The 27,140-nt window shown below is 37.8% G+C and overlaps 3 protein-coding genes across 3 annotated transcripts in view; 1 reads left to right on the top strand and 2 right to left on the bottom strand.

Annotated features, from left to right (window-relative positions):
- Positions 1-282: 282 nt before the first annotated feature.
- Positions 283-1,595, top strand: LOC131892088 (B-cell CLL/lymphoma 7 protein family member C-like). The gene is made up of 3 exons (XM_059241827.1): positions 283-471; positions 1,162-1,361; positions 1,426-1,595. The coding sequence occupies exons 1-3, from the start codon at positions 394-396 to the stop codon at positions 1,511-1,513; spliced, it is 366 nt and encodes a 121-aa protein (XP_059097810.1). The 5' UTR covers positions 283-393; the 3' UTR covers positions 1,514-1,595.
- On the bottom strand, positions 1,570-17,799 carry LOC131892087 (WSCD family member AAEL009094-like). The gene is made up of 11 exons (XM_059241826.1): positions 17,783-17,799; positions 17,071-17,670; positions 11,850-12,085; positions 9,309-9,410; positions 7,296-7,438; positions 7,049-7,134; positions 6,368-6,488; positions 6,205-6,287; positions 4,248-4,535; positions 3,585-3,755; positions 1,570-1,824 (listed from the first exon to the last, which is right to left on the bottom strand). Exons 3-11 carry the CDS (start codon positions 12,017-12,019, stop codon positions 1,570-1,572), a joined length of 1,419 nt encoding a protein of 472 aa, XP_059097809.1. The 5' UTR covers positions 12,020-12,085; positions 17,071-17,670; positions 17,783-17,799.
- A 4,076-nt stretch (positions 17,800-21,875) lies between these two features.
- LOC131892158 (notchless protein homolog 1-like) overlaps positions 21,876-27,140 on the bottom strand; it is a 7,415-nt gene continuing 2,150 nt past the window's right edge. Inside the window, exons 2-6 of the mRNA XM_059241934.1 lie at positions 26,546-26,716; positions 24,498-24,584; positions 24,277-24,412; positions 22,528-22,706; positions 21,876-22,453 (exon numbers count right to left, since the gene is read on the bottom strand). Coding sequence (XP_059097917.1) covers positions 22,229-22,453; positions 22,528-22,706; positions 24,277-24,412; positions 24,498-24,584; positions 26,546-26,716 — 798 coding nt within the window. The 3' untranslated portion in view covers positions 21,876-22,228. The remainder of the gene's footprint in view (positions 22,454-22,527; positions 22,707-24,276; positions 24,413-24,497; positions 24,585-26,545; positions 26,717-27,140) is intronic.

Raw genomic sequence — 27,140 nt, 5'->3', positions numbered from 1 at the left:
TATAGTGTTTGAAAAAATGTTTGGAATGACGTTATTCTTAACCGGCAGACATTGAATTTCAATCCAGTTCCTTGAATGTCCAAGCAACTAACTGACATTGGTTTAAATCTCCCGCTTTTTCAGGGTCACATCTTCACAATAATTTTACAATGTCTGTCCGTCCATATTTAAAAAAAGAAAATCGAATTCCCATTTTTCTAGCAACCTATTCAGGATAAAATTGTGATTACTTTATGTTACAAGATTTAACTGATCTTTCAATACTTTTGATGTTTGGCTCTGAGAGCTCCCAATGCTCAGCCCTGAACTGGTAGGCGCTTTCAAGCCAAACAAAGCCAAACATTCAGAAAGTCAAGTGTTCAATAAAAATTGTACTCCACCAATCCTGTTCCAATGTCACGAAGTTTCCGAGCCGAGACACGATCTCGCACCAAAGATGATCTCCGAAAAGTTATGCATTCCGTGGACAAGGTAAAATTGAGCTCAGACTCACTTTCCGAGTCTGAGTCTGGCAACGAGCCCAACAAAAATGGGTTTTAAAGCTTCCAATGGATTTTACTTTTCGTAGGATTTCGTTCTTTCCAAATTCAAATTATTATGCACTTATTCTGCAATCCTTCCGAAATCTTAAATTTACTCATTCTTGAAAAGTATTCGCACACTTAAGTAACCCCAAATTAGCAATGTATCATGCATGCATATTCTTCTCGGGTTGTTGGTCTCCATTTTTTGAGATTTCTATAAGTGCACGTTTTCAAATCCCAAGTTTGTTAATAGACTCGGAAAAGTACATGAGGTTAACTAAATATCAGGTTGATGTGAATATCTTAAGATCTATACATTTGTCAGCAACGACTGAACAGGAAATATATAAAGACAGACACCTTCCCTTGATTGTTGTTCCAAGTTCAAACCTGGGCGCTAATCTGTTCCATTTTATTTGGGTTTGTACTTTATTATGAAAAAAGATTCTCCTTTCAATCCAGAATGGAGACCATTGCGCATTTTATAATTGGATAGATTTTTGTGAACATTTAATATTTTCTTTCTAACCTGAATCTCGAGTTCGCTGGCATTATACAATTTATACAATGATGGGTCCAGGATTATTGTGTGGGTCAAAACCACCTTCTGAACATATGAGCTTGATGTGCTCGATAGGTTCGCCATTGGGAAAAGCGATGGGTGACCATTTCTGACACTTCCATGAAGATCTTAAAATGGGTGCCTATTGAGAAGAAAAAGATGGGCGGGAAAGGCACACAAGCTCCTTTGAGTTTCAAAGAACAACAAGAAGCCCTCCGGAAATCGCAGTCCGGACAAAGTGGACCAGGATCCGGCAAAGGCAACCCGCCCTCAATGCAAGTATATTTGGGTCAGACCATTCGTGTTCAGTATTTTTTAAACAAATGAAATTAATTTCAGGTCAGAGTTGGCGGGCGAAGACTCAAATATGTCCTTGGGATCGGCCGACTCAAGGGACGGATTTTCCAAGGAGAGCTCCAATCAGTAACGTCCAGTATTCTTCAAGTTCAAATTTATTGTCCCCCTGCTTGTGACTGTTTCAATCTAAATATATTTGAAATTTCCCGCCACATCCTCCATGGTTTCGCCTCGGTAAGCGTCGGTTTCTATGGCATCTTGAATGGGGTCTCTTTGGAATGGTTTCTGAAGGATTGGCCAGATCTCCACAGCCTTAGTTAAAAGGCCCTCGGCCTTGTCGGAAAGACCCGTAATTGTGTTCTGATCCGAGTTGGATCGCAGACTCCGGAACAGCTGCTTCATGAGGGCCGTTTTTACGTCCTCGGATTTGTCACCCTGGGTCTGAAAAATGGCGAATAACTAAGTCTCTTGTTTAGCTGAGCACATGGCGTAAAATCTTTGGAAGAAAGTATTGCTCAAATGACTTAGACTGCAGTAAGTTCAACATCTTAAATCAAACAAAATGCGAACAGTATGAGAAAGATCCCTGGTTGGGGTCTCCTCCCTGACCCGTTATCAAAGGAACTTGTAAAAGGTTAATCCGCGAACTTCTAGAAATACATGGAATGTGAATGAGATTTCCTTCAAATTGGCGTGCTCTAGGTTATAGCACATGTAAAGCACTTTTCGAATCGAATTAAAGTAATAATATAAGAAACGCAGAACACGTCAATTAAAGGCAGGTCATTTTTTGTCATTTACATGCAAAGTCGATCGTTTCAAAGTTATGTTGTCAAAAGGTTACGTAGCTGACCAGGAGCAGGCCGAAAATTCAAATTTTATGTAGTGTTTACTACATAACTTTGAACACGTCTCCTGACTTCCCTAAGCATAGTTTTGGGCTCAAATTTGGTCAAGTTCATCTATTTAACAAGATCTTGCTGTCGTATGACGTGCTTATTCTGAGAAAAAAGTGAATTGTTTAGGGGATAAGTAATTTTTGCGTCAGTGCACAGTCCACATCTCTAAAAGTCCGTGGCCAATCACACCCACAATGGCAGAAACAACTTTGCCACAAAAATGCAACTGCGAGGGCTCACCCCTTAAACCCTTACTCACATTAATTATTATTTTTGTTTTTTTTATTGCGACGGATTTGCTAGTGAACGATATTATAGATTCCGAATGCGTAAATGGCTTATAAAAAGGCGAAAAAGAGTGTAGCTTGTTTGGTTATTGAAATATTTTGGTAGTTTTTATGACAAAAATTCATTCCTCATTATATTTTATGTACTCCTTGCTCTTTGGGTTGTTCTTGTATTGGAATCAACAAAAAATTGAATTTTAAAGCAGGCTCAAAACTACACCTTCTAAGTGAGGTTCATATTTTGAAGCAACCTGAAAACATAAATGTTTTGTAAAAATCAATACTATCATTGTGTGAAAATAAAAGCCAATTAGATAGTGTACATCGTGTTTACGGCATCATTCATATAAAATAGTAAAATGCACTTTCAGTTACCTATCAATGTCAACCAGAATATGCATTTCTAAGAAAAGATGCCCTAAATGAAATAAAACTCGCCAGAATGGAAACGTTGCAGAAACTGCAGTTGTAATTTCATTAGCCTTTAGTTCTTGAAAATAAACATCTTAATTAGTAAAACAAATAATAAGTAGAGTAATTCAACGGGAATCAAGTTTTCAAACACATGAAACAAACCCTTCAATTTCCTCCAAACTCATCGTCACTAGCTTATTTTATGGTTCGAGCATGCGAATTTGCCCCCAAATGACCAAAAAAGTCCAAAAGTTAATGCAACCTAAAAAGTATCTTTTCAGCCCCTAGCCATCATCATCATTTAAAAACACGCCCTAGTTCCAAATATAAGGACTTGTATGTCTTCATTTTTCTTTGGAAATAACAGACTTGATTTGCTACAAAAAGAGAGGAGTTACAAGGGAAATGCAGAAATTAAAAGCATTGCTAAATGTGAAAGATATAAGAAATTCTCCTCTGGCACTCCCTGGCGGAATGACCAGCCTTCTGTGTTTAGAAGACCCTTTCATCCCAAAATCATGTTGGCTTTCCTTCTGATGAATTACTTAAATAACTTATTGCATGTTGTGCTGATAGTGCTATGCATTAAATTGCAACCTACTTGGCCCCCCTCTTGGTCAGTGTCCAACCATTTGAAGTATTCTTTTAGCACCATCTTGGTTCCATGACTCTTATCAATGACGTCATCTTTCACAAAAGGCAACTCAGTGTGACTGGATTTGGTACGGATCTCATTTCGGCGCTGGATGCCTGTCACAATTTCTTCATCAGTCTGAAAAAGAAATGTACATAGTTATTTGGACGTGGAAAAACCAAGGTAAGTCCATAAAGCATTGGAATGCAGAAAGGGGTGGTAGGCTCCATAACTAGAATTTTGGAAGTGAGTAAACACATCAACAATTCTACAAATGAGATTGATCTCAAGCCAAAGTTACAATTTTCAGCTTGATCAAAACATATAACCTCTCAGAGCTCAGTAGTTAACCAGGCACAGAAAGAATGAGCGAGCCTTCTTGTGGTCATTCATTAATAGAATAGGTCTAGCTCCGTCATCCTTTGTAGAGCTATTAAGTGAGCTTTGAGGGACTTTAACTTCTGACTCATTTGATTGAGCTAAAAATCATAACGCATACTTTTATCGACCTGGGGTCAGTCTCTTTTGAAGTACTGTAGAATACATTCCACTGACCCAATTCCGAAATGTTGATTCTCAACCTTAGCATCCCCGTCCATTTTCCAGAGGTTCTTGATAAGTCTTGCTCACCTTGTGGTAGTAGTCATACTTGTTCAAAGGCATGGCTTCATAACCAAGGCGAAAGAGCATGGCGTTCACGCGGTCAATCAAAGAATCGATCACTTGTCTCGTTTTCTGATGGAATGGAACCACTTCAGACTCATCAGATCCGCCTGATCCTCGGACAAAGAACCCGTTTTTATGCATTTGCATGCACGACAATCTAGACGGATCTGCGGGAATCTGGAGAAAGTTCAGCACTTTCCTCATTTCTCGCTCAGGATTTGACTTGACATTTTCGTAATGAAGGACCAACACCTGGAAGAGAATCAGGGAAATAAAAGACCAAAGGTTTTAGGCGGCTCAATATGATTCAATACTTAATCTTTCAATATATCCGTTAGTGGGCGCAAACCCAATACTTGCTTTACAAGGGCTGTACATCACAACTCCTTGGCCAAAAATCGACGGAACAAAGGAGGAAAAGATCAAAATATCTTGCAACAATCTCCATTATCTGGATAAGCCTTTTTTGGCAAATGCAATCCTAACCCTTAATTCCAGACACGATTTTAATCAAACAAATTACATTTCATTCGCATAATTTCGCTCAAATCATGTCTAGTTTTTTTTTGTTTTCTGGCTGATTTCACAATATTGAGATTTACAAAGCCTAGAAAACCCTCTTAAATCGTGTTTTATGTTTTATTTTATCCCAATGTTTGTCCATTAATCTGTCTTGTGAGACAATTGTAAGAGTCAATGTAATTCCATAATTGAGATAAACATTATATTTGGATTTATCTAGTTCATGGAACAAACAATATTCATTCAACCACGTTCTCAAAAAGTCGCCACTTATAGGGACTAAAAAGCAATTTGGTACGTTTAGCTTGAACTTTAATTCAAAGCTAACCACCGCCAATTCTGAGACGAATAGATTTAGGTGATTCTTTTTTCAACCTCAAAATATTTTGTTAGTTTTCCTTGCAAGTTTTTATCTCCTGAGCGATTTGTAAGAAAGCAAATCAAACTGCAATTGAAAGGTCAACTCACATTCTTCATTAACTAACCACAATAACTACCATGGCCTGAATCATGAAGGTTCTAGTTTCGAGTCAAAAACTGACCTCAATTCAACAATCAGCTCCATCAATTTATCAATGTTATTATTGATGATCAAGGATTGAAGGGTTTAAAGCACTTTCAGTTTGAGGCAAGTAATTCATATTTTTTTGAATGAAATGTCTGCCAAGGTGTCTATATTTTAATTCAAATCTATAACATTGATGATTCAAGCCTTGATAGAGCTCAAAAAGCAAAAGAAACACGTAATGGCCGAAACTAGTCCCAGCCGCCTAAGATTGTCCAAACTAAGAAAATAATTGAACCACACAAACCTTCAAAATCATTCCTTATTCCAAAGAGCCAGAGCATGAAAAACAAATTGTGCCACCCTGATGTGTGTCGCATTTCAAAAGCAAGAAAAAAAGGTGAAAACATAGACGAAGCAAGGCCTAGAGAGTGCCATGCGAGCAAGCCAGGCGGATCCGTTTTAACAGGGAATGAGTGACATCTGAATGGTTGTTTGGGTAGGGTTTCTGATTGTAGACGTGGTGCCTTCAATTGGCTAGAGTCACCCTGTTCAATAGTTACCGATTCAGGTGCAGTAGAAAATCACAACAAACTCATCTTTCTTTCATGTTCAATGGTTGAAAGCCTCTTATCACTTTTTGAATTAAGTGCTTTAAAAGGTTTGTTTGACGTGTTAAATTTTTCGATTCTTTTCAAAAGCTACTAGCTACTCTGAATAGTTAAAAAAAAGGGCCAGAAAGATTTTATTGAAATACAGTTTTGTAAAAATATCGCATTGAAATCCTGCAGAAAAGTGATTTCCTTTTTTCCAATAAAATATGACAAAAATCATGCAAAGTTAGCTGAAAAAAGTTGCATTCTTTCAAAGGAGTTCCTCTCTGTTAATACTCACCTTGGATGGGTTACTGTTCAATGTCCAATTTGCTGCCATTTCCAGCCATCGACTCATCTGAATGGCCACAAATTGATTCCAATCTGCAAGGACCGTGCGGCCCAAAACGTTGTTATTATTGGAGACAAAGAAAAGAATCATCATGAAAATCGTTTCAACTAACCTTTTCTAGCGTAGTTTGACGGTGGCGCCCGTCCATGATGGCCAGCAAATAAGAAATTGTGATCCGATAAAATGGCTGCATAGGGATTTCTTAACAATAAGATTGCCCTTCCTTCAAAATCCTGCAAGTACATTCCATTAATGTCCGGGTGGTCCAAATTTGGAACGTCCAGATTAGCAAGAGAACAACTTTGCGATAAAGAAGCCATGGAACAACGTGACGAACCGTTACTAAATAGTACTGCAAAACAAACTCGTGGTTATGTGTTTGGCTTTGATCTCACGAACGCTGTTGCTCTTGAATGTTCACCCAAACTGATCCAATTGAAAACGACGAACGTGTCTTTGCAATGTTTTCCCCAAATGGAAACGTGTTGTTCTAGAACTGCAGTTGGTTCGACAAATCGCATGGAATGAATCGCTTAGTAACTTTACTAATTGAATTCTTATATGTACATCCACCACTAGATGGAAACGCAACTGGATTTTGGATTTGGATTTAGACTAAAAAAGATCCCCTTAAAATCTCAAGACTGTTAATGACAGTCTGTAGTTAATAACTCTATAACTTTAGTCTGGACAATTGTTCTGTAAGAATGGTTGTTTCCTCTTGCAGTACAAAACAAGTTACAAATGTTTTATTGTCCGATCTTTTTCTTGAGTTATTAAGGAAGGAACCTACCTTGGTCACATGGGCTTCATTTGCGTCGTGGGTTTTCTGTACTATTGTTGTTCCGTCCGCCCAATTACGTATTTCGCCCCAGAGTCCTGACAATCATATCAAATTTGTATAGAAAGACAATGTATATGTTGGTCGATCTTAAACGTCTAGTTCATGTGAGTGTACTATGATAACGGGCTCATCGGCATCTGGATTCAATTGTAACGGTAGTACGCTGATTTTGATAAGCTGACGAAGCGTTTCTTACCGTACATCTGAATTTGGAGATCCTTGTACCTGGAACCGGTGAAGATTCCCGTTGCTCCCTCAAGTAGGTAACGCACCCAAGTGTTACCACTGCCAGGATAACTGGCCAAAGCCACCGCTGGTCGGCAATGGGGGATCATGTGACTGGAAAATCAAACAGAACGTTTTCGATTTAGAAAGCAAAAAAGACACGGTTCGTCGTGTAAGCTGTTAGGGGTCAAAATAAATTACTTCCACTCAAAATCATTTCGACGAAGGGTGAGAAACTAGGCCCTTCCTTTGATTCTCCGCCTTGACCTTCCCAAGGAAAGTTTTGGAAGTTAACCATGGAGTGACAGAAGCAATAATAATGACATATTTTTGATGTTTTGGACAATGGAATGATTGTCAATTTCTGAACAAAAAAATAAATTAGAAGGTCCATGAGGATGAATAAATATCATTTACACTAAGGTATCACTTTAGGGTGGTGTGAGCAATTTTGGGAATCAGGCTGACTTTTGGATCAAGCACTTGTGGAAACAAAAGTGTGATACAGTGACGAAAATAGGCGAAAGTGGGCACAAGGTGTTTAAAAATAAGTTCAAGTTGTCCCAAATTGAATAGATGGAAATATGTTTTAAGCCTCCAATGATACAATTTCTTTACATGAACTCAGTCTCAACCAAAAACTGTAATAATTTAATGAAAAAAATGTCAGCCCTTTTAATACATGTATCCAGTAAGTAGCAAGTAACCATTATGAAAAATCGGTGCACCACTTCACTAATGGTTCTAATATCCAAAATAAACATGGCATTGTGTTTTGAGGGTTTTATTCAATTCTTTTAGAACTTCAGCATTGTGAAGTTGAACAAATATCATCCATGTATGTCATTTATGAAAAAAATGTACGTTGAATGTTGAAAACAATGTTTTTAAGGTACAAGGTAATTTTTAGTTGTTACAAAGGTAATAAGGACGTACACCAAATTGTGGTAGGGCGTCAGTTTTAGCTAAAACAAAGTCATGAGACTGGCAAGCGTGGCAGCACCTTTAAGATTTGAGTATAGGCAACATACACTCACAAAAGTTGTCACCCAATCAAAACCCATTGCGATTCCATATTTGTTTTTGGGGTAATAATTGAGAACCCATAAAGTCATGTACGCGCCAAACAAATGAGACAATCCGGATTGCGGCTAAGCAAAGGTCAAAGGTTTAATAAGGGCAAAACTTGTCGAATTTCATTTTGGGCACTGGTTAATCACAATTCAGTCAAAAGTTCTATCAATGTCCAAAGAGCATTTTGATGCAAACTTCATCTCAATTGGATTTTTGATATTATGACATATGACTGTTCAAACCTCATTGGTCAAGTGGTTTGGCTCAAAATGGACATGGCCCTAGAATAGGCCCTGGATGGCCTAGGCACCTGAAGCTTGATGTGTGACATTTTTACATGTCAGCAAATCAGTGTGCAAATTTTTTTTTAGCCAAATCGGGGATAACTTGCCACAGTTTTGTCAAAAAAATGTGTACATTGTGCAACTTTTTATCAAGAGTATAATAGTATAAAGGAGTATAAAACATAATAGACAATTTAGACATGACCACCTTGATAACCCTCCATTGTTATAACCGGTTGCATTTGCAAAAGGCATTAGCATAGCTCGTGTAAGATTGCTTATCATACGTGGGTGCGGATTCGTGTTCAATGACTTCATCAGAATGGTCGGTGAGGAGAATGAAGCAAAATATTTGCCTTAAAAGCCCTCTTGCACCGCCGTGTAAAAAATGAGCAACTGAATTAAGATCAACATATGAATATGGAATTCGTTCCACCATGTACTCGGATAATGAACAAGGATATCCTGTCTTATTTGGTTGTCCTTGTTCATAATCTATTTGGAATGAAAAATCGAGCCAAGCGGATTAGGGGCTGGTATGCATATCGCAAGCACGAATTCTCCAGATTTAATTGAACTTCCCATCGGAAATCTGGGCTCAACAAGAACGTCGATAATTCACTCACCTGATTTTGAATCTGGCACACTTGGGGTCTCCACTCCAGGGATGGCGAGATTCTAGTTTCGTGGATGTGACTGTTCGATGTTGATTACATTTCATGGAGACACTGAAAACAGAACATATGATCAACCTTTTTGAATGTATGAGTTTCAGATAAAAGGAATAGCTAATCCAGTAGCCCTTTGAGCAAAGTGAAAGAACGAAGAGCTCAGCAAACATGTCGGTGCCAAGTTCACAAAGTGGTCAAATAAAGGTATGTCAAAGAATCACTTCCCTTGCAAAAGAAATAAAATGAGAATTGAATGTGGAAACACGTGATATTGCACATTTCGGATCCGCTCAGGGATCATTCTGGTCCTAAAATTGAACGAACCGTTTTTGTGACAAAGATTTTGTATGAATGTATTATAATAATTGCATTGATGTCAAAGATTGTGGCTTAATTCTTCCAATCCCTCTCTGATATCAAACCGACATAATAGTCTTCAGGCTAGTACAATTTGAAGTAGGGTTGAGCCACCATGGCCGTGTGGGTTGCAGCCCAGGCTTGTTGATAAACAAAAGACCCGCCATGAACTTTGGTAACTTTCTGGTTCCAAGGAACAATCATGTTCGTCATCCACGGTTTAAAGGCTCAAAGTCAGAGAGGTTTCGAATCGCCTTTTACCACCTACCTGGGTTCTGATAAGATCAAATTAATAATCACGGGCTACCAATTTTTATTTTCATTGGCATATGACATTATTAGTGGAATGTCTGAAACCCGTCAGTTAGCCCCAAAAAGTAACCCTTATTTTTCTTCCGTCAAAACCAGGGTTGATTTTGCTCAAACTTAACTTTTCTGCGCTTTGATGGAATCGGCTAGCTGGTGCTTTCGCTTTCCAAGTTTTCTGGCAACCTTGAGTTTGAAATTTGATTTGATCCTATCACTAGTGCTAAATGTCTTGGTTGGATGTAACGGCTTCTTCCTTTCGACAGAGTGACCATTTTTTAACTAACTTTTTGATCAGCTTTTTTTGCGTTTAGCCACCTCATAGGACCTCAAAAATCTAGGTAACGGAGAAATCTCCGGGTAGTTCATCAACAATCATTTTGGGATAGATCAATGGAGCTTTCAAATTAAGCTGGCTTTTTATTAGACACTGAGTTTACACCTGTCTTTAAGTATTCAAAATGCTTTGCTTTCTTGCGTCGTATGCAAGTTAGAGTATAAATCGGTTTTCCATATCGAATCCAGTAGCTTGGAATGAGTTACGATTCTTGTGCCATGAAAATATCATCCTGATTGAATAACTCGGATACCTTTTCTAATTGTATTTAAATTCTGACATTTTTTCCTAAATTTTGTGTTATCTCTCGAACGAAAAAACATAGCTCAAATCAGATGTACTGTGCCTTCACTAATTACGACTCGCTTCATGTTTAGCGTCAGAACCCATTGATATTTGTTGCCTTGAAATGTTGTTCAAGTCCCTCATTTCCAAACAAGGATGTTTTGCAATATAGGATACAACTAAACTCCATTCTTTGATTTAAAAGCTGCCTATTTCATCTGCGTGTATCCTGCCGTTGCTCAAAAGGAATTCAGAGCACTTGATTCATCAAACACAGCTATGAAAAGCCGTCCATAACTAAGTTTGACCTTCATGTGTCGGATTCCTGCAGGTTTTACTTATTCCGCAAAAATAACTTGTAAATCCAGATGTTGGCTGAAATTCATTACACATTGCCCCCTATATTTCGTGTTCTGACATCGTTACTCTCAATAATTCGCATGAAATCATTCTTGGCGCACTGGAAACTTGGCGTGTCCAAGTTTTTTTCTTGCTCTGACATACGTAAATAACTTTACCATTATTTACTAAATTTACCATTGATGGCACTATTCTACTACTCTAATCTTAGGTTGCTTACCCAAATTGGCTTCTATTTTGATAAATGTTAATCTGTTAGCTTTTGGGTTACGCAATTTCAATGTTCCATAACTTTACAGTGCGTTTGACAAGAAATCAACCAAAATGGTTTAAATTTCGCAGCGAAATGCCCAAACCACAAAAGAACTAACCACTAGGAAAACATACACTTTTCTTAAATTGCTCCGTAATTTGTTATTTACTTTTTTATGCAAGAGAATAACTTCTATATCACAATGCAATTGTTCCCTCTCGATATTTAGATTTCAATAAGTATCCGCGAGTGTTGCGGCATTTTTTCTACCTGATCAAAAGCAGGCTGGTAATTAAAGGGCAAACTTTAATGTTTTCTACACCTACATTTTCAAGGACCTTGGGTGGCCGAGTAATCAAGGAGTCTACTCTAAATTCTTTTATCCACGAGTCGTGGGTTCACCTCTCGGTGTTGGAATGCGACCTGCATTGCTATGAATTATGTTAACATTAATCACTTAGCAAGTGACAAATGCAATCTTTGACCGACCCTAAAAATTGGAATTTTATCATTTACCATTCATTTGCCCAGTGTGCCCAAAATATTTAAAACAAAAAGGGTACACAATTCAAATATCATAGAACAAACCAAAACTAACCTGGAAGAATTTTGAGCAACGATTTCAAATTCCGCGGGCTTGTTCCTGGCCTCCAAAGAGTTCTTGAATGGGCTTTGCATTAGGCTCAGGGTGGCGAACATGATTACGGAGAAGGCCAAGAAGGGTGCGTTTTTCCGCACTATACGGACAATGGTGCGGGTTTTGCTCATCCTGGCACACCTTTTCCTGGACAAAGTGCCAATGTATTCTCTTCAGCGGAATTGATTCCTGCATACCTGACAAAGGAAGTGATCAGTTATTGAATCGGCTTTGATTTATTTCACTGAACCGAAGCGGATTTCCTGGGATGCATTCCTTTACAAATCTAGATTGGTTTGTTACCAGGTCTTCGAAGGCCTTTACTCAAGAATCCATGAATTATAGAATATCGTCAGATCGGCATCCCAATATCTGGCTGAATGTATTTTAAGATGAACACTTAGAGTTACACCAGAGTTACAAAAGTACCATCTAATTTGTTGGTGTATCAGATACTACTTGAATTTAAAGCCAAATAAGAAATGCGAAATCAAACACAACAGAGACAACATTAGTTTGATCTTTAAAAAATGTTGATTATTTTCTTACTGTGCAAATTTGTACTCGAAATACTTTTTGTGGATTGTAGAGACGCTAAACATTTAGGGAGAACGTTGACTTTTACATTTCGGTTGTTTAATTCTGCAAGGCACAATTTCGGTTTCCCAAGTGCCAACCTCGCAATTTTATTCAAAACGGGTTTTGAGTTTAGTAGTGCAATTGATTCTCAATCAACTATCGAAATGAAATAATCCAACAATAGTTTTGGCCAAAAATATCGACTTGATCATCGAAAACCTTGACCTCAAACATGACAATGCCTGCAAAATTTCCCGTTTAGCTATTTTTCTACTTGTCAAGTTATCACAACAAATGTGCGTTGTCCCAATATGTTTTCGAACTTCAACAAGATAGAAAAAAAGCCCCGATGGCCCTTGTAAATGTATGGCAAACTAATTCAACATTGCTTAAAAAAGTGAGGAGGAGAGTGCTTAGCTGCATGAGAGTAGGATAGATCACGGACTTCTAGAGATGTGGACTATAAACGGAAGCAAAAACAATCAAAACCCAAACCGTTCACTGTATTCGAAATAAGCCATTCATACCGCCATAAGATGTTACTGAATGGACGAACTTGGCCAAACTATGCTTAGGGAACTCAAGAGGTAAGTCCGAAGTCATGTAGTATACACTACATAAAATGCAAATTTTCGGCCTGCTCTTAGTCAGCTACGTGAGCTTTTGACAAGATAACTTTGAAAGAAACCATTTTACAAGAATCTTATATACAAACTACTTGCCTTTAACAGAAGAGATGTACGTTTCTTATTTTCTTACTTTAATTCGAAAAGTGCTTTAGAGCTGCTATAACCAAGGGCAGGCCAATTTTACGAGAAGCTCATTCACAGTCCATATTTCTAGAAGTTCTTGGGTGGATATAACGTACAAAAGGAAAAAAAAAATCTTGATTGGAATATGTTTTTCGCGTTTGTAAGGCAATACATTTTTTGATTGGCATCGTGCGAACCAAGTTGTTTTACCGCATTCTAAGGTTATTGGCAAATTACCCATAATCCCTAGTAATTGTTTACCCAACCATAGAGTTTGTTCACAAAAAGGGCTAGTAATCAGAAGTAAAACCACGCCAAAGTACAATGGTGTTGGGGAAGCAGGAAAATAGGTCTTACTTCCCTCATGAAGGGTGCCGTATCTTCTTTTGAAAGTCAAATGGTTTTTTGAAATCATCTAACATCAGCATTTCGCCAACTTTCGAAGCATCAAGCATTCATTAGATTGTTCTAAACATCATTAGATGCTTCAAGGAGGAAAGAAGTTTGAACACCTGAGGGTGGGGAAATGTCTGCAGAGTCCGCATCATTTTCCACATTCGGAATGCTGAGTGCAATGAAGGAAAAAAAAATTTATTAGCATTATTGCTAGTTAGATGATATGGCACAGTCTTCTATTCTAAAAGGTTTTGATTGCTATAGTTTGAGTTTTATGGCATTTTTTCCAACAATCAATCACATTGCCAAATTGTCAGGGGTCTTTAGACGCCTCTCTTGCATTGTTCCGTACGTCAAAGTTATATAATTCGCGAATCTTGTAATTAAGTATTGAAAATTCTTTTGGAGATCAAACTGATATATCCTTTCCCTCTTATCTGTTGTCTATTGTTTAGCATCCTCGTGAGTGTTTGACATTCATGCAAATATCCCGTTAGAAAAGAAGTGAAATTTTTTTCCCAACCAGAAGATTTGTCAATTCACTCAGAGGGAGAGATCGCTCTGTGAAGTTTTAGAGCTCTAAGTAGAGGAATATCACTCCTCTCCTCGGGACACAAATGCTCCCTTTAGTCAAGCAGGATAACTATATTGAGTAATTTCGTCTCGGGACTAAACAAGACATTTGAAATACCTACAGGGTCTTTTTAATGTTGTTTTTGAGAACAAATGTAAAGAAAGAAACATCTGATTGCCTTATTAATAAATGTTAAGGTCAGAGGTTTGTGCATTACCAGGTCAATACAGCCAACTATCATATCATTCATTGTTCTCATACTCATCCCAAGCCTAAGATTGGATGAGTTTGTTGTGCAGCATCAAAGCTGCACCAAACAATAACATTTGTTTGAATTTTGTAACAGCTGTAGAAAATCAAGTTATTTCAATATGAGCATTGGTCGTGATGATGTTTATATTGGCTGTTCCTCTACAAGTTACGACAACAAAGCTCAAAATCCGGCTTGGTCGTTCGCTCCTTTTCCAGATCTTCATTAGCATAATACCAAACTAATTTCAACAGCCTTTTGGAACGGTGTGCTCTGAACAAAGACGGTGGATACACTTTGTCTTTGCAGAGCTCTAGTAATCTGGAGTTCGCGAGCGTAGACAGTAAAAATGAGCCTCCTTAGCATGTCACCTGCTGATAACAGGTGCATGACTCTGCGAGTCGAAAGTGAAGACGACTCAAAACGCATGGTGAAAATTAGGCACGGTGAAAAGTTTGTTGCAACCCACAAACATTATGATGCATTGATTTCTCCTTGGAGCATTTCCACTTTGTAGCACATAAGTCAAAACGAATTCAGTTTCAAAAATGTGTGTCTCAACCATTCAAACTTAGCAAACAAAGTTTAAGATGAAAACTTGTAATTATGCTCTTAATCTTATTATAATTCTCTGGGTCGATGGTTGATGGTACGAGTATTAGTTGATTTTCATCTAACAAATGAGTTCAGTAGTTTTGGCTACTTAGTAATGAATGATAAATACTCTTGTTACATAGCAATATATTGGATTCATCATACCTTTTTATCGGGAATGGGCATTTATCCTAATATCATAATGAAAAGCACTCAAAGTGTCCTTTTTAATTTACTCTTTCTTCAAAAAAATAAATTCGTCCCAAGCCATTCTTGAGCAAACCGTGCAAGTTGATTATATTGTGAGAACCATGGAGATACCAAGCACTTCCCCAAGATAGTAAAATTGCTATGGAGTGAGTGACGCAAGGCTCAATTACTGCAGGTTTTTTTTCATCACGAATTTCTCCTGCCAAGGTTGAAGGAAGAGGAAGATGTAGATGGCTGTTATGATGGCTAGGAAAGAAAAGATGAGTATGATGGTGATGATTGACTTGGAAACCATATGGTATGACAAAGCACAGAGCCAATGATGCAGTGATCAATCTGATCACGAACGAATTTTCCTCCTTTGCTGTTCGAAGCCTTACTAAGAAAAATCAAAGTGGGGCGAATGAATCTCGAGCTCAGTTTTCTCTTTTTTTGCTCAGCTTTTTTGAATTGAGGCCTCTTGGGTTTGCTCAGTCGGTAAAAAGTTGGTGATCAGTTTGAGCTCAAAACATCGAAAAAAATAAATAAAAGAGAATTCAGCTTCCGTCCACATAACCTTGAACATGGATATCCATGGAATCCAAAATGAGAGTGAGAGTTGGTTGACATTTGCCTAAGCATATTTAGCATATTTCACATTTGAGGTTGAACAAAAAAACGGATATTTCAAGTTGCCAAGGAAATGAACCATTCCAGACAAATGAAGAAAAAGCACGGGAAATCGAATATACCGCCCATATTTTGGCCGGTGTTGAGAAAGAATGGCAAACAAAGAGGGACCAGTTTTCACCGAGGCCGCATCTGAATTTTGGCAATCTAAGCCGTTTGATCAATCATTGAAAAATGTGTAAAGCAAAACCATTTTCATTTGGAAAGCACCCCGTGGGTCCTTTGCAAAATCCACCTAGGAATTTCAAATGCATCTTCCTGGCTTAACAAGTCCTAATAAATAAGACTTTGAACAAATCAAATTCATTACACGTGGCTAAGCACTAAAGCCAGATCATTGATTGACAGACGGTAGAGTTTCCTTCAAATGCCGTTCAAAAACTTCTCAAGTGCAGAGACGTTACCATTACTCAACTGGTACAAAGCAAGGGCATAGTTATAAAAATCCACTATTTTCATGCAAAGGGTCCCAATTTGAAAATTACGTTCTCAAAAGAACAGCTGCATTTTTTTTGTCTTTGAGAAGTATTCCATTCAAAACCTGCTTGAAGTGCATTCAATAAATGTACTGGGAGTGTGCACTATTTCAAAAACGTGCACGTGTACCTGAACAATGTAGGTACTTACTACATACCAGAAATCAATGGTCATTCTAGCTAATTAATAACAGGTCATTTTTCGACCCTCTACCTAATTATTCAGTCTTTTGCGCGTCCCAATCAACTTAACCGGTCTGGGATTTTATTGTGAAACTTGAACTAGCAAATTTACTACACTCTCAAAGGGCATTCATTACTTCTCCGTCAAAATAATACAAATCTCTAAATAACTTTTCGAGTCATTTCAAGATGTAAATGAGTGTGTCATCTTTCTTAAGTAATCATATTGACAAATAATACAGTTATAAGAACTAAACATTAAAGAAAGCAATTATTATTGGCAAGTAGAATTGAATTAAAACCATTTTCAGTGTTTCGTCAACGCATGTTGTGTGTCTTTCAGTACTTTCATGAAGCCCTACTTTCCCACAATAGTCAGACCATTTCTCGTGATGTAACATTGCAGGTATGATTAGTACGAAAAACCAAAGATCATTTATTCGCAAATTGAGCCTCTTCATTGGCAAAAGTCACCCTGGAATCAAATTTCCAATCTTACCCAAACAAATTGGATCGGAATATTCATGTCGCTCTAGGTGGTTTCACTTCACAAAACTCATTTGCACGGCTTTCCGTTCACCGACTCTAAACATGACTGGTGCTGTTGAACACATTCAATACAAGTTCAAGAACCTCAAGCCCATCTTCAGGAGGGCTCATCACTTCACCAACCATCCAAATCCTGGTCAAGACCTCCAAGCTTGTCGGTACCATAAGCACTATCGCTTGAGATCTCACGGGGATTTCTGCTGCTTGGAATTAGCTGGCCGGCGAGTACGTCTGGAGAGAAGGAGATACGAGCAAGTCGTCGACCATTATCTAACTGAACCGAACACGCCTGAATCCAATGTGGAAAGGGAGAAACAGACTCTCCATTTGGCCAGATAGTCTGTGTGAACATCCAGTTTGATTTGGACACTGGTTTCGGCGTCCACTTTCCGGAATCGTTGCTTAGATGAGAACGGAGTTTTCTTATTTCATTTGGGAGGGATACCTCTAGGGATGGAGATGAAACCCTTAGATTTGAGGCGCCCTATCGTGACAAGAGTTTTGGTTTATTTTCACCTCTGAAACACTCCTTTAAGAAGAAACATCACAACTGGAAAGGAAACAATGACCGGCCCTGTTTTATGAATTTTGGTATAGAGAGTTTTACAATTTGTCTGTTTTAAAACTAGATTAGTCCAGCTCTAATAGTCCTTTTCATTTACCTGTCCCACCTCTTGTTGCAGACAAACAAACGTAGAAATGCAAGAATACGCTCTGAGGTGCCTGACTTTAACAAGGTATTTCTCATTGAACAACTAATTGCTGATGTATTCTAACACTAAAAATGCATCACCAACCCCTCTGAAAAAACCTTTCAAATTCTACGTATAAGGCTATAATAACGAACACGTTTGACATCCAAATAGGGATAAACAGAGAGCTATGCATTGTACATACACTTGCAGCATACCAGCGACTTTTCGTCGTCTTTTTCCATTGAATTGTGCTAAAAAAGATAATAGTAAGTTTAGAGAAAGAGGTGCTTTTAAACTTAGTCATCAAAAATACTTCTGAGACTGCTTTTTCCTTGCCTTATTTGTTGGACATTATGATGGCAAAAGTGTGGCGCGTTATTAACCATACATTATACAATCTCCTGAAAAGCTGATTATTTACTGCACATGTCAAAATTGTTCTGTATTCTATTTTTAGGGAATTTGAAACGTTTCCCAGAAGAGCTGATGGCTTATTTGTGGTGTCAAGGTACTCAGTCAATAAATTGGTCATTTAAAAATCTCTTGATAAAGTCTGCCTACTTAGAGCATATTCTCTCGTTTCTACGTTTGTTTGTCCTAGAAGAGTACGACAGTGAGTTCAGCGCACTAAGCGGTTGAATTTTGAACCTTCAATTCCGTTCCAAAACAATATGTTCATATGCGTCCCAGATTCAAACCCTTCACGTACCCTTAAACGTACTTTGAACGCTTTAAACACCACTTTTTAAGCCACTTTCTATATTTTTTTTGTTGAAAATACATACTTTGAATCCGTTGTTGCTGCAATTGCCGTTAATGTTGCTTGAAGAGTAACTTTTAGCCTTAGAACTCACCCTTAATTAAGGCACAAAAATGTGTTTGGTGTGGATCTGGGACCCATGTAAACTCATTGTTTTGGAACGGAATTGAAGGTTCAAAATTCAACCGCAAAGGTGCGCTGACCTCACTGTCGTATTCTTCTAGTTTGTCCGCACCTAGGCAAAGCAGAGGGCACTTCCTCCGATCCATAAAAAGGACTTTTACCCACTTTGATTCGTCATTGTATTTATTATTTGAACGATTGCCGTTTAACAATGATTGAAGCAATTAAGCGTGACTCGAATGTATGATTGCAATTTTTTTTTTTGATGAATCTTATGATTGAAACAATTTCAGAAAAATATTGATAAAGCTAATTCGTATTTCTTGTAAGATTTTGCAAAAACAATATTTTGTTTTTGACCAGAACCTTTTCTTAACAAAAGATCGTGGGCTCAACCCCGTTGTTGATAGTAAACCTTGAAAACGACCAAGACGTGGCAAAGTGCCAAGAGTAATTCCCTCAGATGGGATAGGTTTCCCCATTCAATTAACCTCCCCGACCTTTTTCACGCTCGCATTTTACTTTTAAACACTAACCACATCCACAAAGTTTGGCTGTCTTAAGGTAAGTGGACCAACTGTCTATGTGAGTGTACAAAACATAAACAAAGCGGATGACAGTCATTAGAGAAAGAATTCATTCAATTGTTGCTTAGGTGACTATCTTACATGTTGTCAGTTTTTTTTTAAGTGTCATGAAGCCTCAACAATTCAGAAACGGTAGAATCAAGGTTATAAAATATTTAATCTGAGATTCTCCTTGCTAGAATGATTTGCCCTGTGGAAAGACCGATGGGGCCGCTCAGCGCATTGGCCAGATCAGGCACAAATTTGTCTAGTAATTCTCTACATGGTTGGACCAGGGTTGCTAGACCCAATCCAGACCATGAGGTAGACCCTGTCACCCAAACACAGAAGAATTCTGGTAGTCTTCAGGGCCCGCTGGCAAGAGACTGAAAAAGTCCAATTTGAAATATAACAGAAATGTAGCATTTTTTTAAATAGATTGACGAAATCTTGCATTACTAACTTCTGCTTTATAGATGATTGACAGATGGAGCTCTATGGCTCAAGAACTATTCATTTGTAGCTTTATTTCTCATTGTGCCATTTATCTTTTGGAGTACCTTTGAATTTTTGGTATGCCACTTTAAAGTTTGATGTGCTACAAACCCTTTTGTTGTGTTCTTGGTTTGAGTGCATTACCTTTTTAGTTTTGGTGTGCCATCTTTTAACTTTGTGTCCTTCTTTTAAATTCAGTGTACCAATTTATACTTTTTGGTGTGCTATAAGCACATTTTTGTGCATTCCCTTTTGTGTGTCACTCTCTACATTTGGTGAGCTCCTTTTCATTTTTGCTATGTTATTAATATCTTTTTGCGTGTGCGTGTGCATTTTTTTCTTTTGGTGTGCCAATTTCCATTAACGCAGTTCTAAATCCGCCAATATGTGATGCTAAGCAAACTAAAATCTTCTATTTCTCTAATATCAAAGAAGAGACTGCTTAAGACATTCAACATCAACGTTCATTAACGGTTGTAAAGAGCGTTTCTAGAAATATTGTACTTGTTGTAAATCCAGAAGCTTCAATTACTGATTAATCGTTTGAAAATTTTGCCAAGTCATCATTAATTTCATGATTCACCTTCAACATTTTATGAGCATAGTGTTTGGTTTTTCATGTACAAAATAAAGACTAAAATGTCAGGGTCCTTGGCTACGCTCTGAGCTCCTCAGACAATTCAGAGGGCGCTATTCAACGCGCTGAAAAGATGTATTGAGCAGAAGTAGAGACAACGTGTGCTCAGTAGTGTTGGGGCGAGTCCGGACTCGAGTCTTTTAGAAAGAACTCGAGTCCGGACCCGTCCAGAAAATGTACTTATTTTTTCCTAGAATTTCGTAAGACGAGCCTTTTTGCAAGACCTGACTGTAGTAAAAGACTCCAGTCTTTTGCCGGACTCAAGTCCGGACTCGGCAAGTCCGGCAAAAAATCTAAAAATCCAAGGACTCGCCTCAGCCCTAGTGCTCAGCCAACCTCCACCACGCTGGAATCAAATCATTTCATGATTTCAAATCACAGGCCGGTTTGAGTAAACAGTATTTGGATATTAAGTCATGATAGCATTACTTTGTAACCCAATTCTTAACTCACAGTGCGCGTTAGCCGTGTTGTTTGTCTTTGCTCTTCCTCTGATTTGAACTTTGGCCGTAATGGACGATTCATACCTGGCGTAGTGATTAACGTAGTTCTTAGAACGAAAGAGAGGTCCTAGGTTCGATGCAAGTTTTAGACACCTAATCCAGATCTAGAGTCAGAAAACTTATTTGATAACAACAATGAAAGTTGTAACTGATTGGTGGAACATCATTTGAAGACCCACGTCTTCGGGTGTTTGATAACCCTCCCTCAATATTGTCGTTTGGGGATTGTAAGAACACCGTAATGAATAGTGTCAAGGATTTTTTTTGGATTACAAATATCTGGGGATCTCAGCGGTAAAATGTATGTTGACTATTTCAATCGCCAATCACGCCGGTCATTTCTTCGGTTATTTCCAACCATAATTCTTCAAATGTTGTTAGGTAGGCTTGAACTACGTTATGAAGACTCTTAAAGATAGTTGATATTATAATAGACAATTGATATAGGCCATTGCCGTTCAAAGAAGGAGACATATGTCACTCAAAATACACTGAGCGACATATCAAGCAAAAGATGTTTTTAATCCGAATGATGCTAAATTTTCAGCCTGAGTTAGATAAGCATATTTCTACCATGTTGCTTAGAAATCGTTGAATGGCTCAGTTGTTGGATAAATCAGCCACCAAATGACTTGAGGGTAACTCGGTATTCTAGTCAGGACATTAAAAACAGATTTTGGATGTTATAAGCTCCAATAAATGATATTTGATCTAAAGTATGCTGCTATGTTAGCTTGAAATAAAAGACCATAAATATTGGGGATTATTGGGGTAACAATATTTTCTTTACCTCATTAATGCATTATTGCATTACGGTTTGTGCAATCTTTTGCGTCATTCTATGGTATAGTGGTTGTGCTTTAGGTCCCTTGAATCTTGAATAAATCTTAAAATAATCTTAAGATAAAGATAAATTTAAAAAAAATTACCATTTAGTTTTTCTTATCATTTATATTCCTTTATTATTTTCAAATACTTTGTCATGACTGATTGGACTAAGGATTTTTTATCGTAAGCACAATATTATGATTTTGCATCCGATCTAAACTTAGAAATCGGTAGCAAACGGACTATTTGTACTGGTTGTACTCTTTAGGTAGTTTATCTGAACTTATCTCCGTTTCATGAAAGCTCTTGAATGATTAATGAACCATTGATAACAACGATTTTCCTGGATCACTTTCGCTCCAAAGCTCAAACAAGCCCTCCATTCACAAATCCCTATACGTATACACGCCATTTGAGGTGAATCATCTCGCTCCTATGGGTCTAAATTCATGTCCTAATATGTATTGTACCGCATCATAATAATACATCATTATACATAGCTCACAATTGCAATCTAACAATCCGCCCATCCTTGCCTCCAATGAAGTAAGTTCCCACTTCATTTGAACAGGCACAAATACAATTCACATATGTGCCCAATTCAATTTGACTCGTCTCTTGGAAGACTTCCGGATCCCAAACCTTGACTCGTCCATCCCAACCCGATGTAAGGATCACTTTGGAGTCTTCTTGAAACGCAATTGCGTTGATGATCATGTCGTGACCCTGAAAGAGTGCGTACAAAATCGGTTCGCGTGTTCGGAGATCACATTGGAAAGAGGAGGACCTTCCTTACGTACCGTGAGCTCACCAAGGAGGGGATAACCTTGACGTGAATGGTCATATATCAAGGCCTTCATCCCGGTCCGATCGGCACACACGATGAATTTGGAGTTCACGATCACAGGAGCCCGGCCTTCAACGGTGGCCTTCACGGCCAATGTGTCTTGGAACTGGGCTTGCTGATTAGGCTCATCTTCTGAAAGTGGAACGTGGAACATGGAACGTGGAACACTTCAATGTTTGTTACGTCAAGGAAGCTAATCTTAGCTTAAGGTGTATAGGGAATAGAATTGGATTCATATTTTAGACACGTCAACGACTTTTTTTCTTTTTGAAAAGCAGTTGTAGTGCTTGAAGTACATCTGTTGAGTGGCTTTGGTTGTCTTTGAGTATTCATTGTAAGGGACGCAGTCTTTATTGGTTAGTTTATGAGATTTGTGATTGATGTTTTGAATAATAGTTGATTTATGATAGATAGATATATTACAAATCTATTTAAAAGTGGGAAGCAAATTCAACTTGGATTTTATTTTTTCTATAATCATCAAATTCAAAAACCAACGCCGCTATAACAGTTTATTTCAAGAATCAGCTTTTTCTTCAAATGTTCTGTAATAGTTTGTTGAGAAAACCGTGCAATATTTTTGTCGGAGAAAGTCAGTCATCTTTTATGAAAGAAAAAGAAAACGCCATTCTCATCACGGAACATGTTTGGAATGAATTCAGAGTAAGAATCAACGCCTTTTTAAACGTAACAAACGAAGCAACAACTTGCTTCAGCCAAAAGAGGGCTAAACTATTTAAATATTTCGATAAAAATCATTCGCTTGTAACGGAGTATAACTGAGGCATGAGTATTATCAGCGACAAAAACATTATCACCCAAGAGCGGGGAGAGGGAAAAATTGTAAAACAGCAAAAACAACTTTTTCGGCGAAAAATCATAAAACACATAGTTTACCCCTTACTCAGAGAGAGGCTTCAAATTAACATTAACAAATCAATATAATGAAAAGTTCACTAATGTTTATATTAATAAAAAAAGGTTACAAGCATGAAGTCATGAAAGTTTGACTTACTAAAATACATGGAAATTAAATAGAAATATAATAAAAATATAGAAAATAGAAATTAATGGAAGGGATGCAAATTTTCAAAAAATATATGGCATTGTGGCAATCACAAATCAGTTTACAGCGCAACAATCCAAGACACCAAATCAATAACTTTCAGATTCATGAGACAATTTTCAATTGAAAGTTACTCCACAAAATTGGTTTCTCAATCTAAGCCGCCATTATGTCTAAAATCATTATGTCCATCGCTTGCAATTAATCACCAGCGTTACAACATCCCAGAGCCTTTTGATACCATTTTCAACCATCATTATATACAGTCAAGGTAATCCTTTTTATCTAGTTCTGAACTGAGCCATTTTCTTTTGTGTGTTCCTAACCTGACTAGAATGACTGGACCAAACACTTTTCTCACCTCAGTGCTTTGGGTGGGTCGTTAAAAAAAACGCTCGAATAACTCGCAGAAACCCCGTTTTTGTAGCCAATCCAGGATGAATAGTCATAATACTCATATTAATCCAAATACACCTAAAAACACCCTTCGAACCGCTGTACCACCAGAAATGTGTGAAAAATAAGTAGTACGTTTACGTTTTTCACCTTACCAACGTAAGAGGCCACTGCTGTACGGCCAAGGCGCCACCAGAAATGTGTGAAAAATAAGTAGTACGTTTACGTTTTTCACCTTACCAACGTAAGAGGCCACCACAAGGTTGTCTTTGGCGCTGAAGAGCGTTGTTCCATCTGGACTGAGGGCCAGACTCCAGATTTCCGCATAGGAGGACTTTTGACGATCCATTTTGAATCCATCCTGGTAGCGATTGATCTTGAAGCAGTGGAGTACAAATCATGACCTTAGTTTGAATTCAATTGGCCTTTGAAGGCCAAATTGGACCAGACAGACTTCTTACGGTTCCTTTATCGTCGCCGGCGTAGAGTGCTCCGCCTCGGAAATGAAGGCTTTTGATCTCCGTGGGATGATCTTCATCGTAACGATTCTAAAAACCCCGAAAGAATTCACTTCGACTAATTGGATGCATGCGTGTCTGTCGTCAAAAACGTTGCAACGTTTTGCAATACAAATCTGTTTGAACGAAAAACATGCCATGTTCGTTTGGAGCTTGTCGTAAGCTTTTTCTAATGAGCCATGAATGTTCCTTCCAAAAAGCACATGCCTTGAATTTTTCCTCGCACTTATTGCGCTAAGGCCATTTGTAATGGTGCAAGTACACGGGGATTGACAGAACTTGTTTTCGGCTCCTTTTATCTCTTATTGGTAGTATCTATTTTAGATAGATAGATATAGATAGATAGATTTATTTCAGGAACACTTTGATCATGATTAAATAATGTCGGAATTTTATCATTGCGTTAGCATCTTGATACATCAAAAATTTCATGAGCATGTAATTCCTCAGGTTCTGGGTAAGCAAAAGCTTGTTTTCACCAGGACCTGGGCAAATTATTTTTGCAAATATTTTTGAGCACCAGATCTTAAATGCGTTCTTATTTACAAGTACATCCATGGGGAAATGGCCTTTGAAGCTTGCTTCGCTCCAACGGAAATTAGGCCTTTCTTGCACACGTTTTTAACGCAACTGTTTGTTGCATTTTATTAATTGTTGTCTAGCTGATATCTTTTCAAATAATGACGGCTTGGTCGGAACTCCTTTCAATTTTAATTTTTATCACTTCAAGACCTTATTTGGTGCAAGAAGTGGAGTCATATGGAGATAGGTGCGTACTTTAGTTGAATCATAATTATCATCAATAATTGAAAAAAATAGCCGGAACAGTTTTTGACTTTATTGAAATGGTTTTTACTTACTCAAAAAGCGCTGAAAGTCTAAGATGAATAGAACGAATCACCATGAAGTTACGAATGCAAAAATGTCTAAGTAGAAATTTCAGCCTTATTCCGCAAAAAAAGATATACTTCTTAAAAACAAAAGTACAAAGACGATATTCCACATTTTCTAAACTGAAGAAATAGCCATGAAAAGGTCGATTTATAATGAGGAAAAGGAATCATTTTGTCAAACCCTAAACGATATGTGAGTATGATTGAAATGTCAGACGTCACAATGAATTCGAGATATGTGGGATACCCACACTGAATAAAAAAAAACCAATTTAGTGGCAATTGATATCACGAATAAATATCCTAAATGAGCAAGTGAAAAGGATTATAACGTTTCAATTGATAGTTTGGTTCTCACGTTAAAATTTGGAGGTGAAACTGCGTCACCCTGAAAATATTAATTATCTTGGGATTGCCAATGACATTAGAAGCAATAAAACACATCTAAGCCAAAGTTTATGAGGAGATTCTACATCGGTTGTGAAATTGTTTTCATGAACGGCATTTTTGTTGTTTTGTAAGTTAGTAAAAACATTTCTCTGATAAAATCCAGTGGTTTCTTAAAATTACTACAGTTCATTTGAAGCTCGTGCTCTTACTCTTTCAAAGCAAAGTCAATAAGTCACAAACAAAAATATTTGCTCTTGCACATTTTCAATATGATTTTCTTGCAGCAAAGTATTTTTGAGTCACCCAAGGCGAGTTCAAATAATACTCACAATTTGCTCCTGGCGGCTTGAAATTGATGCAGTCGTCAATGTCTGTTTAAAAGTGATACTGTAACCCCCGATTTTGAATCCCTGAAACTTTTGAGTAGCTACATGTTTGAAATATTGTCTCGAAAGATTAATCTGTATTGAAGCTTGCTCGTAAGCTTATCAATGACATTTGTCAAATCATTTTTTTAAGCACTGTTTGGTCGAGACAACTCGTTGAGCTTAAATGCCAAGTAATGAAGTGATTGGAATTGGAAGCAACTATTTTGAGGATGTTCGTCAAGAGATTTAGAATCTAGTCCAACTCCAAAGAAGCCATGTGAGGTAACATCCGTGGAAAAGGCCACCAGATCTTAGAACTCCCAAACAATTCCAAAATTACCTTCATAATAGTCATATTGATCATCTCTCCTGAATTTGGGTTCCATTCCTTGATCTCTCCATCACTCGAAGAACTGAATAACCTTTGGTTTTGTTCATCAGCAACCATGGCGTAGATTTGATACTCATGGGCACGCCATTCCGTCACAGGTTCCAGATCGAAAGTCCACTTCTGTTTGAGGTATAAAGGAAAAAAGAACTTGTCGTTGATTTCAAATTCAAAACAAGTAATACGGAGGCTGACTTCCTACGTCATATGATTGCGATTGCGCTATTCGCAATGTGAAGTGAACTGCAATCCAAACAGCTGACTCGGGCCGATGGAGCAAAAATGTAGACAAGTTGCCTCGCTAACCTGTACTGTAAAAAGATTAAACATTGTCATTGAACTCAATTTACTTGCTTGTTTGAGCAAGTAGTATTCTGATTTTGACCCACGATAGGAGTTGGGGGTCTAATGATGAATTAAAAATAAGTTGTGGCACAACAGAAGCAAGAAAAGGTTTTTTTTTTTAAAATTATGTTGTGAGTTTGCTATTATTTTGATCCACGCTCAACACCAAAAATGAGGATGCTGTGCTTTTCATTCACTTTTT

Source organism: Tigriopus californicus, chromosome 12 (genome assembly GCF_007210705.1).
Source record: "Tigriopus californicus strain San Diego chromosome 12, Tcal_SD_v2.1, whole genome shotgun sequence".
Taxonomy (NCBI): domain Eukaryota; kingdom Metazoa; phylum Arthropoda; class Copepoda; order Harpacticoida; family Harpacticidae; genus Tigriopus; species Tigriopus californicus.
This window is presented reverse-complemented; position numbering and strand designations above follow the sequence as displayed.